The sequence below is a fragment of the Antedon mediterranea genome, chromosome 7, assembly GCF_964355755.1.
Source record: "Antedon mediterranea chromosome 7, ecAntMedi1.1, whole genome shotgun sequence".
NCBI lineage: Eukaryota > Metazoa > Echinodermata > Crinoidea > Comatulida > Antedonidae > Antedon > Antedon mediterranea.
This window is the reverse complement of record NC_092676.1, coordinates 15,425,987-15,446,395: the sequence shown is the minus strand read 5'-3', so window position 1 is coordinate 15,446,395 and position 20,409 is coordinate 15,425,987. Positions and strand designations below refer to the sequence as shown.

At 37.2% G+C, this 20,409-nt stretch overlaps 1 protein-coding gene across 2 annotated transcripts; it reads right to left on the bottom strand.

The window, feature by feature from the left end:
- Window positions 1–20,367, bottom strand: LOC140055037 (lipoyl amidotransferase LIPT1, mitochondrial-like). 2 transcript variants are annotated; one of them, XM_072100198.1, is made up of 10 exons: window positions 20,341–20,367; window positions 17,433–17,590; window positions 17,021–17,079; window positions 16,459–16,633; window positions 15,562–15,720; window positions 14,889–14,996; window positions 14,142–14,288; window positions 1,634–1,702; window positions 558–729; window positions 1–139 (listed from the first exon to the last, which is right to left on the bottom strand). In XM_072100198.1, the coding sequence occupies exons 2-10, from the start codon at window positions 17,541–17,543 to the stop codon at window positions 12–14; spliced, it is 1,128 nt and encodes a 375-aa protein (XP_071956299.1). In that variant the 5' UTR covers window positions 17,544–17,590; window positions 20,341–20,367; the 3' UTR covers window positions 1–11. The 2 variants fall into 2 exon arrangements, with proteins under 2 accessions (XP_071956299.1, XP_071956298.1); XM_072100197.1 differs by lacking the exon at window positions 20,341–20,367 and adding an exon at window positions 20,227–20,333.
- Between the last annotated feature and the right edge of the window lie 42 nt (window positions 20,368–20,409).

Sequence of the window (20,409 nt, the reverse complement as noted above, 5' to 3'; positions counted from 1 at the left end):
AAATATATTTATCAGATGGCAGTTGACATTATTAAATGTTCAATAGTTTTCCAGGTTTCTTGGTTCTCTCTTGTAAAGGTTCTTGTATTTAAAAAAGAATTCAAAGCCTCTAAAATGTCAGATGACCAAAAACGAATACCTGAAAAATGAAGAAAATAAATCATATGTAACAGAAACATATTGCTTAATATAGCTATTGTTTTTAACAAGAAAGTTATGGATATTAAATAGCATGGTTTTACTGTGTAAAGTAATTACAGTAACCTGTATAAAACATGGCAATTTATCATTGTTGAGGGTAAGCAGAATCACACAATTTACCACAAGAAGAGAGAATTTGTTGTACAATGTTGCTATTTATTTTTAATTTATTTAGAGGATGATCGGGATCCTGACAAATTTTAGTTACAGTTTTTAGACTGTCCTTTTCATGAAGCGAAAAAACAACAGTTTTGATGTATCATTTAAAAAGTAATGCATTTAACTACATACTGAACCTACATAATGTGTAGGCTAGCTAGTACTGTACATGTTACAATAGGTTTATACAAAAATACCTGTCAGAATTGTTACAAGTTCTTCTGTATCATTTGCATCAACTGCATCAGGTGGTGTATTGATGTCTATTCTTTCAATCCTTCCTTGATACGTGTGAATTACAACAGACACCTCACCTTCACATCTCTCAACACTAAAACGAGGTGACTTGCCAAAAACCCATTTCCATGACTACCGTTTGAAAAAGAAAATGTTAATTTGAAAACTACAGTTTAACTGAAGTGAAGCATTGAATGGTATATTGAAAATAAAAGCAAATGCAAACAAACACTATAGTAATTGTAATCAGTTTAATTTGTCTTCAAATCAAGTACTTTTGTATCCCAGTGGTTGTAATCTTATTCTATGAATTACAGGGGCAGACGCAGGGGGGGGGGGGGGGGGCTGCCCCAGTTGCCCGGGAAACACCCAAGTAATTTCATGCTAAATGTTTCTGTCACTAAATTAAAATTTACATCCCATTTTATCATATATAATAACCATTAACGTTATAGATGTCCAGTTTTGGAAGAGCCTATGTAAATTGGACAGACGGCAGTGTAAAATAAACCAGCATTACAATACCGCGCACAATTTACCGCTGGCTGTCAGTGTATTTTTTTGTGTGGATATATTTCTGAACATGCTCACAATGGCTGTTTGGATTGCTTGTGTGCATCCTGAGAAGGTACGAAAGTCCACTACACACTGTTCATGGAAAGTCCCATCATATGGGTCGTTGATTTGTCCATAATTATTTAATTTTGCCGAAGATTCCCCATCATTTAAGTATTTCCAAGCACCCTATTTATCTCATCATTGTCATTTCCGGCGAACTAAAGGTGCCATTTATCATGAATTTTACGTGCTATGAGTACTATTCCCTGTCATCTTGGGGTGTCATTTAACAAAATTTGCAAAAATTCTTTATCTACGGCTGGTCCTGAACTTGTGGGCAACCCCCTCCCTCACCCTTTTAAAATAGTTCTGCGACCACCCCTGAATTACAGTAAACTCTATAAACACAATCAAATTAAATTTGATGTACACTAATATAATTTACTAGTAATTATTAGTCACTATTTGTTTAATATACCTTTAGTTTCTCTTTCATATCTTCTATACCTGGCCAGCTTTTTTCATCTGTTGGATCTACATAATACAACTATTAAAATAAACAATATTATACAGTCTATTACGTGTCTAGCTTATCTGGATAAACCGACATAGGATTTTTCCCCTTCAAGGGGAGAACATAACCCGAAAAGTCATTTTTTTTCTTGAACTCCCTTTCAAGACAGGCTACCACTCCAAGGGTCCTGGGTTCAAGTCCTTTCACATGTCAGGATTTTTCTAAGGACAAAATTACAACTCCACTACCAAAGACTTGTAATAAGACTTTGTTTATGTAGAGCATCTTGTGTATATGTTTGTCTTGTGAACCTCTGAGGGTCCCTAATTATCAGCAGTTGCTGGATGGATCATCCGCAGTAAATATGGTAAAAAAAAAAAATATTAACGTTTCGTTTAGAGAGAGAACAATAGTATTGAGCTAAGCACAACATTGTGTTTTGATTGTGTGAGAAGCTATTGCTAGAGATTAAAGCAAAGCTGTTCACCAGAAACCATGTTTTTCAATGAAGCTAAGTATCACATATCTAGAGAAAGTTTTTTAGCCCGTGATCTGCGTTTCCGGTGGCGAGTTTTCTTGGTGGTTTGCTTTGGGTTGTGTGTGGTTCGTCGGGATGCCCAAAATGGCTTGCGCTAGCTGTGGGAGTAGCCCTGTGCCACGATCAAGTGGGAGAAGCACACAAAGTGTTTAAACCTGCAGCGTTTAAAGGTAGTCTCCGGCGTGTTTTGCCTCACTGCCGGCACACACTGATAAGTCAGCTAATTCCACCTCGCCTAGGCCCGAGTTTCGCGTTGAGACACCGTCGTTTCCCCCAGTCCCGGTATTATTCCTCCAACTCCAACGCTTCCAGAGTCATGGCTCCAGTCGAGAATCCGTTTGCTCTGTCTCCCGCTTCTCTGCAAGTGGTTGTGGCTACTGTGTGAGCGCTGCCTTTGTGCAGTCTCCTCCTCTGGTTCTTCTTTCCGCAGCGCCGGATCCGGAGGACATCGATATGGAGGATGATGAAACTCGGACATCAATGACAGTTCGGTGACACCAGGTTTACAGGCGCTGGTTAACCCGGGTTGTACCCGCGGTACTAACACGCTTGGCGTAAAAGGAAGGTACACTGCTCCTGGAATACAAACGAGTGCTGGCGCAGCACTCCGAAATAATCTGCTGCAGGAGACAGACATCGTGCCTGGCCACCACAATCAATTCACTATGGTGGATGCGTTTAGGTCCACGGACCTTTTCTTCGGCACGTTCTCCTAGCAGGAGGACAAATGAGCCCGGGAATGAGAGGAACCTCGATATATGGAGGATGATGAAACCGAGACATAGATGACGGTTTGAAAAACTACAGATGCCTCCAAAGGGCATTCGGATATTCGACACGCTTCCGGTCTCTGGTCTCCCAGTGAGGCCCTGCTTTTTGCGAGCTGTTGGCGGTGCAGCGCACAATAAATGCTCTTATTATTTGGCTGAAGAAGCTGAAGATCTGGTGCGTCTTCTGCACCAACAAAACATACCACCTCGACCTGTGGTGCAGGCTACATGTACATCAACTTCTCAGCCCTTTTGCGCTTACCTCACCCGCTGTGGGGAATCGAGGGGCCATCGTTGTAATCAACGACGATACATGCGGCATCATTGATGCAAGAAGGTGGTCCACTCCCAGCAGCGAGAGTGGACAGGTGTGGGGTCGATTCCACACATTCGGAAGTGTTTGCGCGACCGTTCAGGAGGGCTATCGATTCCAGCGGAGGGCGACAGATCTTAAACTTAAGGAGTCTGAACAAGCGCTACATTCAGCCATCAAAATTCAGAATGGAGACACTCTCCTCAATTCTGCTTGGCCTGCGACAAGTAGACTAGACAGCCTCGATAGATCTGAAGGATGCATACTTCCACATACCCATCAATGTCGATCAGCAGTGGCTGCACTTCTGCATCAACAATCAACTCTACCAATTTGTCGCTCTACTACTCGGGCCATTCGGGCGCTACCTTGATGATTGGTTGGTCGTAGCCCAGTACAGAGATCAGTTGCTGCACGACTTAGATTTCAAGCAGGCCTGCTCGCGAGCTCAGCTATAATGGTATTCAACTGGCTCGAATCAACTTTCTTTCGAAAATTGATATTGGTCACGTCACAAAAGCTTATTATATTAAAATATGACTTTCTTGTATCTTCCATACGAGATATTAAATAGCACGCCCTCTGTATTTTTTAAACATGGACTTTGACATGGACCAAAATATCAGTAGTGGCCGAGATCCTGAAGTAAGGAAACAACTGACAAAAAACTGGTCAAATTACAAACGAATGTGAAACTAGATTTGAACTCGTCACTTTGACGAGTTCGGGTTATCCGCGCATACGCAACATGCACATACTTTAAACTATATGAACCTCGACAATTATTATGCCATCCTTTGACATGAAATAAATATGTTTACAGTGCTGAATTGTACCTATTATGTAGCATACACCATATTACAGTATTTTACAGAATAAACTGTATATATGTTATATACAGTGTAGCATAGACGAAATTACGAGACCCATCTTTTAAATCCAATTATTAACACGATGACATCATCAAATTGACATATAAAGATAACCATTTTAGAAGATAATTATCTAAATAATTACATTAAAACAAATTTGAAGAATTTTGGGAACGTAAAAGTGAGATGCGCTCTCGTTTAAACGCAATGAACTTTGACGCAAGAGATGAAAATATGACTTTTTGAATTCAACTGGCCATATGATGACGTCACAACATCTGATTGGCAAAATATTCACATCAATTCGTATCTACAATCCAATAGCTTCCAGAAAACGTTTTAATCATGATTATCACTTTTTAATCTGACGAGCTATAACAGATTGAAATTTACTGTAAAGATGAAAATAAGTGACCCAAGTTATTTACGTTTTTAGACATGATGACGTCATAAAAATTAAAATATTTTTAATTCATGCGAAAGATAGTTGATTGACGTAGACAATATTACAATTTCGGGGGAAATGGAATACGTATAAGCGAGATGCGCTTTGTTGAATGTGATGAGCAATAGCGAAACAGTAAAAAATCCAATATTTTACATTCGTGTGGCCATACGATGACGTCATAACATCCGAGTGGTAAAGATTCTGCATGAATTCATATCTACAACATATCTGCTTACATATTAAATTAAAAAAATTGGGGGTAACGGTTGATCCTGAGGAGCTATAATAGATTAAAAATAGGCTTAATTTTGACATTATGTTGTCACTTTTGCAACTAAAACGCGCGCAAATGGTGTAAATCAACGTGTTCGTATGACGTCATTTTAATTTGAAATGATGTCAATCTTTTTTAAAATAACTAGGAAAGACTGTCAAATCATAATTCAAGAGAAAACACATGATTTTCGTGCTCCGTGCGCACCTTACGCGTAATTTTTTTCGCGCGCGTGGGAATTTTTGACATGCGCAAAATGTCATGATCAGCGTAGAAAGTTAATTAGAAATTAATTTTGCGCATTTTTAAATTTTAAATGCGCGTGCGCGCGTAACTTCTTGTGAAACATGTCATTTTTAATCCATAGAAAGTTTGCCCTTAATTTAACTTAAATTTTCACAAAGTGTCAATATATAATGACTTTTGGTTTATAATCTATGATCGCAACCATTTAAATTCATAAAATCGCGCGTAACTCACGCTGCGCGACTCTAACGTCATATAACGAAGTTTCTTGCACATCTACAGCTACAGGTCAATCTTTTGACAAAGTTATACAAAGTTATGTTCACAAGCAATAGAGATATGCTGGTCACAAAAATCCGGGAAAGAAAGAAGAATAACAAAGAAGATGATGAAGAAAAAGATATTTACAATCACAAGGGTTATCCGCAACTTAAAGTTGCGGATAACCAAAAAGAAAGAATCTAGTAGATTTCACTACTTTTAGCCTGAGAACCTAATGACAAACTTGGCAGAGCAACAAAAAAAACAGGCTGCTAAAAATGTGCTTGGTGCTGTACTTAATGTTATGATGGATGAGAACACAGATGTTGATAGTTGATAGTTCACTGTTTAAGTTGTGTGAAACAGCAAACACGGATGAAGTTCAAATCACAGAAAGGTACAAACAACATTATGGAAAGAGCAAATACATACAACCCTACTGTGTTCATTCTAGATGCCTTGCTTGTGTAGTGTATGTAGCTTTCAACGTGAGTAAAAATGAAAAGGGCATGGGAGAACTGCTAAAAGAAGCATGCAAAGAACACCAAGATAAAGAGGTGAAATCTGTGTTAAGAAAGGTTGGTTCAGTGTTTCTGAATCACTGTGAAGTTACAGGTAGTGCTCAAGAATCTGTTTACAGATTATTGTCAATGCCAATGAAAAAGTTAGCAGAAATTTAGTATTTATACATGTCTAAAGAAAGCAGAGCTGTGATTTTGAAAAATGCTCACCCAGTTTGAAAGTTTAGATGATGATCATGAAGATATTTGACTTACTTCAAAGGGCAGAAAATACAAGCAACGGTCATGATGTAGGTAATCGCTATGAACTGCAATTGTTAAATAATCTAAAGCCAATGGTTATACTAAATGCGTGATTGGCGTGTCAAACTTGTTTACTTTACAATGTTTAATTCAGCTGCAGTGTATTTAGTATGCAACAATGCATGAGGAGTCGTATTGTATGGCTACATTTATTTCTAAATTTTAGTTAGTGTACTTCGAGTACAACCTTGTGTTGTTGCCGATATTGGACCGTAATGGTATAGGTACAACGGTGCGGGCAGAACGGTTGTCATTATTATAGATTAGCTTAAAGTTAACTAGTATGGTCTTCTCTGTTGTTGAGAAAACACCTTTAATCATTGTATTGTATTATGATGGCAAGTGTTGACTTAATTGTAATGGGCACACCATTTGAAACTTTGGTTGATGCGTGTGTTGTATTGTTGTATACAGTATTTAATATGGTTGAAAAACAAGTACTGTATTTTGTGGTGGTTCTTTATCACAGAAAATGGTATAAAAGTGCAGTTTCAGCATTAAACAATAGAGGAAAACCTAAGCCTTATAGGTTGTTTCTGCGTGGACCTGGTGGTGTAGGAAAAGTCATCAAAGTCATTCACTCTGACACTAACGATTCCAAGATTGTGATCCTGAATAAGGACACAGGCCGCCTGGTAGTTTGTACTTTATACAGAAGCCCATCTACTTCCACTACCAGATTTCCTCATCCTTATATGGAGTCACTGCTTTTGATATTGCCTCTCCCAACAGTCATCCTTTGGGATTTCAATTTTAATATCCAATTTTAATAATGTTTTTGGAATTCCCTCAGTTTCGAGTCTCTATTTAATTGTTTAAAATTCAACATTTTGTACTAGATTTTAATATTTAAAAGATTCCAATCAAAATAAGTACACCATACTACACCTTTTTTTTCTCTCTCCAGAAAATGGCTTCAAAACAAGTATCAAAGATATCAAAAATAAAATTGATAATGGTTTTATGGATGCAGAAAACAGCATTGAAGGTGGAAAGCAGACCTGTTTGTGCTAAAGACAAAATTGAGAATCGTAAAAGGGACACGACTGCCCAGTAAAATGTCTTTATTAGAATCAACACAAGGTTGATGCCAAAAACAATAGCACAAAAATAATGAAAAAAAAAACAATGTTGAGCTAAACATTTCTCTTGAAAAAAGTAGGAATGGTGATCTCTGATGGTTCACCAGCCATTCCTCCGAATAGTTTGTTTTTCACAGTTTCATTGTTACATAAAAACCAGAACTTTTAAAACATGTGTGTAGGCCTCATTTCTCAATGCAGAATTCTTTTGGATTTCCAGGATTGTTTTGATTGTCTGTATCTAGATTTAAAAAAAGGCATTTGATAAGGTCACTCATTCTCGTTTATTGAATAAATTTGAATTTGATGGAATTGAAGACAAATTATTAAGTTGGATTAGATCTTTTTTGGTTGGAAGGAAACAAAAAAAAAGTATCAGTAGAAGGAATCAAGTAGAAAGATGCAGTTAGCGGAGTTCCTCAAGGGAGTGTATTGGGCCCTATTTTATTTCCGATATTTATAAATGACATCCATCTACGGATGACACAAAAATGTATTGAAGTATTAATAATATAGATGACAAGATTAAATTTCAGAATGACATTGATTCATTGTATAATGGCAGTTGTCGAAATGTAAGATATGCATTTTGGTACATTAACCAGAAATTTAAATATTGTATCGGGGGGGTTGGGGGGGGGGGGCTGAGGTGAACAGAGAATTGAACTGGAAACAGTAAGAGAGCTGAAAGATCTGGGTGTTATAATTGCTGATAAGCTGTGTTTCAGGTCTCATGTGTCCCATATCTTCTGCAAACAAGAAATTGGGTATTATTCATCGAGCATTTAAATATTTGGATTCCAAGAGTTTCTTGTCGCTTATACGTACCCTAGAATATTTTAATAATGTTTGGGTTCCTAAATTTTTAGAGGATGTGGATAGGTCAGAGAAGTTTCAAAGAAAGGCCGATTTATTCCGGAATTAAGGGGTAGATTATGTATGTAGATTAAATATTTATACATTTTTTTGAACATGGGTAATTAATGATTGGAATGATTTAAATGTTGTATTAAACTTATTTTTTTAATTTTTATTTCTTTAGAGCCAGAGGCATCAAAGATGTTGTTGACATGTCTCCGAGACCATGGACAGCCATTTACCCTGATGCTAGATGAGTTGAATGATATATGCGAAAAGGAAAGTGCTGTATTGGTACGCTACATGAATGAAGCTGGAAAAGTGTGTGTTGGATTCATTGATTTGCCAGTATGCAACATAGCAACAGCACAATCTATTTTTGATGTTGTTGACACATCTTTAAAGAATGCTAACATTTTATGAGATAATGCTGTCGGATTTTCATCTGATAACTGTAATGTTATGATTGGAAAATGATCAAGTGTGTTGACAAAAGTTAAAGAGCAAGCTCCACAGATTTATAGTGTTGGGTGCCCTAATCATCTCGTTAACATCTGTGCAAAGACAGCCTACAAGGAGTTAAGCTACAATCCGGAATGGCTTATAATTGACATTTATTACTACTTTGAAAAAAGCAGCATGAGAAGAGAGGAGCTAAAAGAATTCCAGGACTTCTGTAATGTTGCAGAGGGTAATAAAGCACTGCCGAACTAGGTGGCTGTCACTTGGTAAATCATTAAAAAATTGTTACAATGGGATGCCTTGAAATCATACTTTGGTTTCAGAGCAGAAAACCAGAAAGGAAGAACTATTTATGATCGTCTTTGCGACCCAATGATGAAAGTATATGCCACTTTTCTGAGCTCTGTGAGTCCTATTTATGATGCCTTCAACCTAGTATTCCAGCAGTGTTGTATAAGGGAAATTGCCTTAAAATTGATCAAGCCTCAGTATCTAAGAGAGTTTCAAATGAATAACCTTGATGTAAATAATGTACAATTTCAATTAGATGATGTTGATTTAGGTGTTGGCAGGGCCACATCTCATTTTACCAATGACGAAAGCTACAATGAGGGTCATCAGGATGTTACCTATGATAATAGTAATAGTAGTGAAGACCACTCAAAGGCAATTTAAAAGAACTACAAAACTGTGTATTTTTAAGTATCGAGAACATTTGGGAGGAAATAAATTCTTCAATCCCATTACAAGCTGTGCCTAAAGGAAAGAATAATTGTGTTGTTTTAAGAAAACGAATGGAAACAATGTGTTTAACGATGATTGTGGTGCCTGGAAACGGAATTCAAAGGTGAAACATACATATTTTGTAAATAATAGTAATAGTTTAACTTTAGTTGACAAGATAGATGATGGGAGATTTTACAAAAAAACCAAGAGAAAGAGTAAAGTTTAAGAGTACACTGAGTTAGTTGTGGAAGGTAATGCTATAACTATTAATGTCCATCGATATTATTCTAAGAAGTGCGACACTGATTATGAACGGAAAATTACGTACACCGATGACACAATAAATGGAAAATATGTAACTCTACATGAATATAGAGGAGTACTGAACGTAACTGAACCACACGGAAACTCCAAATACAATCAATCTTATGTAAGGACAGATCCCGAAGCACATTTTAAAAGATGCACAAGATCACCTTAGGAATCGAAAGCAAATATATAACCTAAACATAAAAGGAACAACAAATGTTGCCGTTATAAATCATACAGCCAAAATTATGCCGACAGGATTTTAGAAGTCTTGAACATGTTGTCGGACAGTGAATTCCTTCAAAAGGCAGTATTCATAAAAGGGCAAGCACCTGCATTTATACTTTTCGAAAGACCAAATTAATGACATTAAAAGGTTTTGTTGTTCAGGGAAAACAGTATTAGGTATCGATAAAACATTTAATTTAGGCAAAACTTATCTCACTCTAATGGTATACAAAAACCTAAACTCTTACTAAAATGGACAATGACCATCCAGTCTCTTTTGGCCTGGAGTTACTCCACCATAAGAGTGATCAATTAGCATTTTCAGAATTTTATAATTTCTTAAAGTATAATTTAATTAATAATGGTGTTAAGGATTTTAGTAATTTAATAGTTGGTACAGATGATGAACTAGCTATGCACAAAGCATTTATAGACACATTTCATTGTAAACATGCACTATGCAGAAAGGATATTCTTGAAAACTTGTCCAATTATTTCACCAACAAAGTTGGAGTTCCAAGGAATGTTAGAACTTCCATACATAAAAAAGTTGTAAAATTGCTCGATACAAAGTCAGAAGCATCGTTTACTATTACAGAAAACTTATTACGTGAATTTGTCATTGCACCAGATGCACTACATTACTTGAATAAGATGTTTCCGAAATTAAAGGAAAAGGAAACACACAGAATTAATAGGCAGTTGGACCAACAATAACAATGAATCACTTTATAAAAGCCGTTGCAGATTGGAAACAAAAGAAACTGTCGGATTTAATTATCATGTTGGAAAAGTTAGTTAAGGGGCAATTTAAAGATGTGAAAATGTCATTTGTTAATATGGGAGGGTATAAACTGTCAAATGATTTCAAGAAATTTATACTAGATCAGTGGACTATGTGGACTTCAATGAGTGAAGAAGAAAGAAATGTATACTATGATAAATTTTCTCTTTTCATGCCAAAAATTAAGAAGGAAAATGTTACCATCTCCACAAATGGATAGTTGTCAACAACCAATCCACCATGTACTATAGTGGCATGAAAAAGGGACAAAATAATTTAAAAAGGGCTAAAAAACCAGACAAAAAGAAAAAGGAAAAAGAGCATTGTAAATTATTATTATTTTTTTATTTTTCAAATGGAATGTTATAAAGAACCCTACTTGTAAATAATTGAGAAAAAATGCATACAAAAAAAGTATTATTGTTTGAAAAATAAATTGTCTTCTTTTGTTGAAATGTTTTGTAAATCCAGAATTGATATTTTTTCAACCAACGAGGTTTGCGCAGGGTTTTTTTACCAAAAAAATATTTGTTGCCCAAAAAAAAGCCAACTTTTATGATAGAACCAATAATAAGTGATTTGGAAGAGGTTTGCGCAGGTTTTTTTTAGGTTTGCACGATTTACACTGTAAAATCTGACATTTTACCCAAAAAATGATGTTTATATTACGCTTTCCCTACGGCTTCGATTCACTAGCGCTTATTCTCTGATCTCGGATATCACCTCTACTTTAACAAAACATTTTAAAAACTCCTGAAGCCGGTGGCGAGTCATCTACGCTCACTGGGGCTAAAGGTGGTAATTTACTTGGATGACATCTTATTGATCTTACGACCTATGCCTTTCTCAGAGGGATCTTACCATAGAATTCCTGGATCACTTGGGCCTCCTGCTGAATTGGAAGAAGTAGGTGTTAGTCCCTGTCACAAGGATCCGGTATTTGGGTCACATGGTGGACTCGGTCTCGATGTCCCTCAGTTTGCCTCCGGACAAGCTTCTAGCCTTGTCGGATCTGTGCGGCGGGGTCAGCAGTGCCCGGTTCCTCAAAGCCAGGGCTCTGGCCAGGGTGTTGGGGAAGATGAGGGCATCCACCGAGGATGTCCTGCCGGCTCCGATCTTTTACTTACGAGGGGTCAGCCGTCCTACCGGAATCGGCAGTGGAGGAACTGCGGTGGTGGAACACTTGCCTTCACCAGTACAATGGCAGGGATATCCGCAAGCTTCTAGCCTTGTCGGATCTGTGCGGCGGGGTCAGCAGTGCCCCGTTCCTCAAAGCCAGGGCTCTGGCCAGGGTGTTGGGGAAGATGAGGGCATCCACCAAGGATGTCCTGCTGGCTCCGATCTTTTACTTACAAGGGGTCAGCCGTCCTACCGGAATCAGCAGTGGAGGAACTGCGGTGAACTTGCCTTCACCAGTACAATGGCAGGGATATCCGTTGCAAAGCCTGGCTGTAACGATCACGTCGGACATCTACCAGTTGGACTGGGGAGCACATTGTCTCGGTCAGGGGACGGGAGGTCGAGTTGGAGCGGCAGTGGAACATCAACCATTTAGAGTTGAGGGAAGCTTTTCTGGGGCTCGAGACCTTCGCGGTCGGTCTGCGGAACCTCCATGTGGCTCTGCGTCTGGACAACACCACCGCAATGGCCTATCTTCGTCACAGAGGGAGGACAAAGGTTCGCCATTTGTCGGACTTGGCGGTCGAAATGTGGCGGTAGGCTCTGGACAGGGGTATTATCCTGTCGGCATCCCATGTTACCGGAAGGGAGAATATCCTGGCAGATATGCATTCTTGTTTCTTCAACGACCGAACCGATTGGATTCTGAACGTTCTGGTAGCAATGCCCTTCCAGCCGTCAATAGATTTGTTTGCATCTCGTCTCAACCATCAATTTCCGAGGTTCGTGTCATGGGGTCCTCAACCCGGGCAGTAGCGTTCGATGCTCTCTCGGTTCTGTGGACCAGAGAGAGCGGTTATGCATTTCCGCCCTTCTGTCTCTTAGGGAGACCGACCTAGCGACTGTCTTGGTTATAGGTCCGGTTTTGAGAGCTCAGGCCTGGTTCCCCCTTCTCTTGGGCCTTTCTGTGGAGGAGCCGATCCTGTTGCCCGTCCATTGCGACCTTGTGGTCCAGCCTCACTCGGGACACCGTCATCTGTTGTGGGACAGGCTCATCCTAGCGGCTTGGCTAGTCTCAGGAGACGTTTCATGGCAGAGGGTTTTTCGAACAAAGTGTCCAAAGTTGTTGGCAGTCTACCATGGGGCAATACCAAGCTTGTTGTGGCTGCAGCGGCACTTGGATCCAGTTTCGGCAATTTTGACCAAAGTAGAGGAGTTTTTGGTCGAGAAGGAGGAAGGAGGCCTGGCTTTCTGTACCCTAGGAGTGTACATGGCGGCTATTTCCAAGTTTCATGAATTTGTTGATGGGAAACCATTAGGGGAGTGTAGTCTTTGCTACACTTAGGAAGGCTTTCTGCAATCGTAATCCTCTGAAGCCACGGTATGTGGCTACATGGGAGGTTTCTCCTGTGCTAGATTATCTCCGCACGATGGCTTGGGACGGCCTGCAACTTCGTCAACTTTCATGGAAACTGTCCCTTTTGCTCGCGTTAGTCACGCTGGGTAGGGTCTCATCGTTAAATGCGATGAATGTCGACCATTTGACTGTTTCGCCGTCGTTTTTTGCTGGCCATCTTGCCTAAGCAGGCTAGAGTTGGTCGGGGAGTTCATTGAGTAGAAGTCCCAAAGTTCTCGGTGTCCTCTCTTTGCCCCGTGGAAGGGGTCAGGCACTATATCAGGTTAACCAGGCCTTTGCGGCAGGGTGAGGGCCAACTGTTTATCTGTTTACCACAGGGTGCCACACAAGAAGGTGTTCGTCAACAATTACCCGTTGGGTGCAGGCCATGCTGTCGGAGGCCGGTGTGGATACAGACGTGTTCCGGGGTCATTTGACCCGTGGGGCTGCGGCCTCGGCCTCTGTTGGAGTCCCTCTAAGGGACATTTTGCAGGCTGCCGGATGGGCTCAGGAGTCCACCTTTTCTAGGTTTTATCATCGTCCTGTTGCCAGTGCAGTGGTCGCTGATTCAGTCCTGCGGTTAGCTAGTGACGTGACCTTAGGCTTTGAAGTCGCCAGTGAATCGAAGCCTCCGGGAAAGCTAATATAATCTCAATTATACATCAGGTAAGACCCTCGTATAATTTCCAATTTTCGCCCAAAAAAAGCCAACTTACAGCAATTTCATTTTTTTTTTTCATAAATTACCTGCTATGGTAGTCCTAGTCATGATAGAACCAATAATAAGTGATTTGGAGGAGGTTTGCGCAGGTATTTTTAGGTTTGCGCAATTTATAATGCTATGCTTGGCCTACAGTACAGAAAATGTTGGTCATGTAATATAACATATATTACCTTTTCAATCTGTTTAATAAAACAATGTCTAGCTCTACAGTTCTACTAATTAATTTGAATTGTTTCACCTTTGATTGTTCTTGTGGTTTGTGAACAGAATAATACTCCTTAGCCAATGCTGAGATGACTTCCCTGTGGTTAATACTGGTATCAACATCACAGAGATTGCGAACAGTTGAACGAATACTTTCTGTAGCCTTGCTGTCTAATCCTGTCTGTGATTTAAAACCGTTGATTAAAACTCTGTCTACACAATCAAACTTTATGTGACAAAATGTGATGTGCCCATATGGACATGATGTCATATCACTGCCATATTTGGGAATATCACTACCATATTTGGGAATATCACTACCATATTTGGGCACATCATACTAGTTTGATAGAAGTTAAAATAGAAGCAAAATATTTAAACATCACATGCAACAAAAAGTCTTTAAACTTCTATTTTTCAAATTTTGGTATAACATTTTTGCAAATAAGAGAGGAAATAAGTTTCATTAAAAAATACATATAAACACATATCTTACAAACATAATTGCAAAAAGCAAAATAAATATGTGCACATTTACATTTATTTTCAGCACATTTAAGTTGTGCTTTAAATCATATTCTATGTACAATGGAGGTTTGTTTCAAGCTTCTCAATATTTGTTTATGTATGTGTCTTGTAAGGTTAATAAAATAAAAATTTCACCATAAATTTAAACAACCACTTCTTGCGATCCTCTAGCACATTTTTATTTCACCGTACATAGGATATGTACACCACAATACAACAATACAATAAAAGGTAACAGAGCTGAAATACCCACCATGTCTACATGTAAGGCATCCTTGAGTCTTGCAAGTTTTACTGACAACATCAGTGTAAAGTGATGATAAGCTACTGATTGGCCAAGTTTAGCAGATGTACCTGATATGTTTGCAAAATTAAGGTAATTATTTAAGACATTTACAATACAGTATACAGTACACAAGCACAAAATTAAATACATATTAATATACAATATATGCTATATTTATACCATTGCAAAAATACATAACGTTTGTCATAAACAGTTGTTTTTAAATTTTGTTGCTTGTAAGCTAGCTCTTACAGTGGCCTGTAAATGTCACGGCATTTTTTTTAAAGCCATGGCAATTTCCAAACAAAGTCACAGCAACTTACAAAAAAACCCACTGCAATTTGAAAAAAGCCACAGAAATTTGAAAATGAAACACCATGGCAAATTAAAAATGAAACACCACTGCAAAATACAAAATGGCAGGGCAGAAATAATGTTGTCAAATTTTCAAAAATAGTGTGCTTGTCAACAGAACAAACAACCATTTAAAATGTCTAATATAATTAAATGGTTTGGTATAGTACACCAGCAGTTGGATGCAAAGCAAATTTATGTAAAATACTCAATAAATACTTAGAATTCTGAATTAAAATGGAGCTACCTAAATAAATTTATTTATGTAAACAATTGCAAAGGATATTTTATAGAAGTTCTCAAGAAGAATGTCATCTCGGTTTGAAATTGAAACATGAATATTAGGCCACGAGCCTTTCAAAGCTGCTACCATCATTTCTAAGTTGTGTCGCCGATTGTATTGACTTCTATCAGTAAAGAAAGTACAGTTTAAGTTTCCAAGATCCTAAAAAAACAACAACAAAAACAGAATGAATGAAAGTAAATAATATTATTTAAATGTGATGCATTTAAGGTTTTTCTTTGCTATGTGTCATGTATAAACCGTAAATCATTTAATGAACTACCTACTGTACTGTATTAATAAACCAATTTATTGAGCATTCAACAAAGAAATCAATCAATCTTTTACATTTGGTCTGTTTAAAAGGGTTATTATCACTTGTTTCAATAATTCCATTCGTTTAAAATTTAATACATATCCTACACAATTTCCACCAGTTTCCTGCACAAACTTATATATCATTTCACATCTTGTTCCGATGACACACATTAAATCTAATCTCAACAGCTTTCATTTTTGGCTTAATCGGATTGACTTCACATCTGTCCAATTTAAGTGAATTGATGTTAGTCTGTGAGACAGCAATCTATATACTATTAAAATGTATTGAATATAGGGCCAATATTACATTAAAGCCACATTCTACGTTTTTTAGATCTAATTTAATTTAAAAACAAATAAAAGAATCGTAACTTTTCAGCAAAAATACTGGGTTTTCCCCATTTGTATCAACGGATCTGGCAAAACATAAAGTCCACGAGAGCACATTCAACGCGAGCTACTTAAGTAGTGCATTGTTTCTCATAAAACGTTAATTTAAGGAACGACCTGGTTTAATGTAATACTGTCAAAATGTCAACAATTGTAAGGAATGGGCTTTAAATAACCATGCTGACTTACATGATAAACTGTACCTCCTCCGCTTCGTCTTCTTGCTAGTTGTATATTACTTAAAATTAACTTGTTAATATTGCACTCACTCCATGGATTCTGATGTCGACCAATCACAACAGCAGGATTATTTCTCCATAGAAATAGAACATTTGTGTGTGTTAGACACATATTATCATGTACCCTAGAAAAATGTTTAAAAAAAGTACAATTACCATCTTGTCATGCACTCAATTTTATGTCAGAATTCTGCTACTGAATATAAAAAACATTTATAAATTACACTAAATTAATATTGTTTTTGAGAACTACATCAACTATGACATCATATAAGTTACGGCTAATAAAAACTCTATATTATTCCATTCTGTTTACAGAAACACAAATTCAGTTCAACTTTAAATATAAACCTGAACTCAAGTGACCTTCATCAAATCTACATGTACATTTCAAACAGTAACAGTTTTGCGACAGTCACAATTAAGTCAGTCCTTTGAAATGTTTTTTAATACAGTAATATTATACTCCATACTAAATCTCACAGTACATAAGGCAATATGTCACCCCTCACCAGTCTTCAAATGCTAGATTTGCAAATACATCATTAGAAGTTGACACATAAACAAGACCCTGAAACATAATAACGGGTAAGTCTGAGAAGTATTGTTAAGTAATGTCAAATTGTTTAGATGTTGTTTTTAAGTAAACTTGTGTGTATGGTGAAATACAATACATTTTATTCATACCAAGATCAGAGAATTGTCATAAATTTAATTTAACCCAAAAATATGGCAAAAAAATGTCTCAATGAAGCAAAAAAAAAGCAGCTCCACTAGTGAATATGAGTAAGGCCTACACTACAAATGTACTTACAAAATATGAATGTTAGTGGTACTCAATGTACAGTACAATATTTATTGATTTGTTGAATCTGTTTTGGCACCACTTCGTTGAATAATAAATTAATAGATAAAAGGATATACCTGAGGTATCTTAGACTGCTGATGTAAATTTCTTGTGTTGCTTACAGCACAAAACCGTAAGACAGAACAGACTTGCTTCATCATTGTGCAGCCGGCCTCATACAGTATCATGACTCACAGTAATGCATTATAACTTTACACCAATGCAGCTTGCTACCCTGCAGAATAATTAAATATAATATCTACAGAATAATTTCAGATAAAAAAAAGGGTATAAAAAATAATAATAATAATAAGAGAAGAAAAAACATAAAAATGTGACATTCCAATCTATTTTAAAACGATAAAATAGATTGAAGTTCTCATGTGTTCCATTTTGTTTTATTTTCTGAAATCATTCAGAGAATATCTAATACAGTATATTTAAACAATATCAAAATAACAAGACTTGAATCATAAAATACCTCTAATATTTAAAGTCTTAAACACCTACAATATGGAACACCAAAGAAGAGCCATATGTACACAAAATACCATAAAAAAAAAAAGGTATTAAAAACACTATTATAGATTTAACTTGTTTATTAATGTTAAATTAAAAAGGTTTTAAATATGATGAATAAATATTCTAGTTTTTAGAATGTCCATGGGTTGATGACAGGTAAAAAAGAGTCTAATTCAGTACTCTCTGTATATATCAATCAAGTTTGGTTTATTCCAGGTGTTATCACTGTGATCATTTAATTTAAGAATTTAATATCATTGTTATTTTTAACTACACTGTGTACATTTATCCAGCAACACATTGTACAGTAATAATAATAAATGATAAATAACAAATATATAATAACAATAATACAGTAATTGTAGTCTTTACAGTATAGCGCCTAATACAATGATTCTAAACTAAAAATGATCCATTAAATATCCTAAGATAACCAAAACAATGAAGAAGCAGAGGAAACATGTAGACCGCTCTATTCGCCAACACTTTGAAACTCCCATGTTAGCTCGCTGGAATACCAAAGTACTGGAAAATATAAACATATAGCAACCAACAAAGTTTGTTATCGTCACTAGCTCTATCCAAAAAAAAAATCCTGAATGGAACCAATTAGACCAGAACATTAAATAAGAAGTAAAAATATGTTGATTAATATCGATTGATGTTGCCTCTTTAATAGCTTGTGGCACATCATTCCAAAGATGAGCAGAAGAAAAGATTAATGATCTGTGGCCATAAAAAACAGTGGTGTTTTGAAACATTCAGTTTATTTTGCATTGATGATCTTAAAGACATTGGAGGACAATATCATATGGTGTGATAAGCTCATTAATGTAGGATGATGAAGTTGAGTTCAAACTGTTGTATTAAGTAGTCAGCAGAATCTTGAAATTAATGCTTTGTTTACTTATATGGGAAGCCAGTGGAGATGCTTTGGTCCTAGGCAATATGTACTGCAGTAGTCTGTTGTAGTGTCATGCTGCGACTAATAAATGACATTCTTGCGATGTCATCAGCTTTCAGATAAAACTGAGATTTAAAGACCCCTTCCCTGCAATTTTTTTTTTTTGGACGTTTTTTGGAAAATAATACATATATATCACTTTAAAAACATTAAAACATGTCATTCCTTGCCTTAAATGTACGTTTTATGGTAAATTATGATAAAAAGTGAGAAACAATGCACTACCTAAGTAGCTCGCGGCGATCGACCTCTCGTGGACGGTCTTAGGCCTAGCCTAGCTAGGCTTAGTTTTGTAGGCCTAGCTGGTAAACATCGGTAACGTACGAACATCTTACGCTAGCTATATACCTAGCCTGACGTTGTATAGTTGCTGCATTAATTGTCTTTCTATTTTTGCCAGACTCCGTTGATACAAATTGGGGAAAACCCGGTATTTTCACTGAAAAGTTAGGAGTCTTCCATTTGTTTTGGCCTCACGATCGATCGAAAAGTGGGCGAATTACAGGTGAAAAACAAAAATATCAATCCGCGCGCAATGCATTTGGGATTTATAGCGGGCCGCTATAATTATTAGAATCGACTTATTTTTCACATTTTTAACCGTTTAAAGACGAACAAAATTATCGCAATAGGACCATATAGTATTATTTTTACATTAAATATAGTTTGTGATCTTAAATTAGATCTAAAAAACGTAGGGAAGGGGGCTTTAATGTATACACTACAAGGGTACTGTATGTTTGTTTGTAATGTCAGATTTCTGTAGCTCTCATCAGATATTGTCTTCTGATCGGCTGGTGAACAGTGAACAGTCGGTGCCTAGCATTTTGGTGGTCATCAACTGTGCCCTTCTCACACCTTTTTCATCGGCAATCTGCAGAAAAATCCAGCTACGGTTACTCCTCTTTGGCCCGACGGTCACATTCCTCCACCAGGTCATAGCTCAGTGCGATTGCTGAGTGCGACGACGCAATGCCAATGTAAGAGCTGCTTGGATGTGGATAATAACCTGGCTTCTTTCTTTCTATACCCTCTCAACATCATCCTCCTCATGGCACTGGGTCTCTGGTCCGTCACAAGCAGGTTCATGCCGTTGTTCATTAATTATCTGTAATTTACATTCATGTTTTTCCTAAAGTCATCTTCTTTCTTTGCCAAAACCAATCTTGGCCATTACTAGAGTCAGTGCTTGCAATCTGTGAACCTCTGCTGCCTTGAAGTAGTGGATCGGAAGGGGTGAATACTTCTGCAGCAGATCAGATGTGTGCATATTTTGATAGGTTTCAGATCAGTTGACCACATCCGAAGCTATTATTATGCTGGGGTGCTCGCGGGAGGAAAATTCATTCACAATGGCCATCACAAATACACAAGATTTATATTACACAGAATTCTTTGATTTCAACATGGAGGAATGTTTTCCTTCATGTTACCAGGGAGTTGTTATTAGATTATTAATAACAACTCCCTGATGTTGTTACCCATTCTTGCCTACTTACACAGTTAACTCTCATGTCACACGTGCCGTTTATTGTTTTTTTTTTTTTTTCTAACACCGCCCTCTATTT

Excerpts from the sequence above, each read along its gene's own strand:
- LOC140055037 (XM_072100198.1), bottom strand. The coding sequence starts at position 17,543 with ATGATACTGTATGAGGCCGGCTGCACAATGATGAAGCAAGTCTGTTCT. Across the intron at positions 1,703-14,141 it reads AACCACAAGAACAATCAAAG|TTGTATTATGTAGATCCAAC; the intron begins GTGAAACAATTC and ends TTATTTTAATAG. Across the intron at positions 730-1,633 it reads ATATGAAAGAGAAACTAAAG|TCATGGAAATGGGTTTTTGG; the intron begins GTATATTAAACA and ends TTCAAACGGTAG.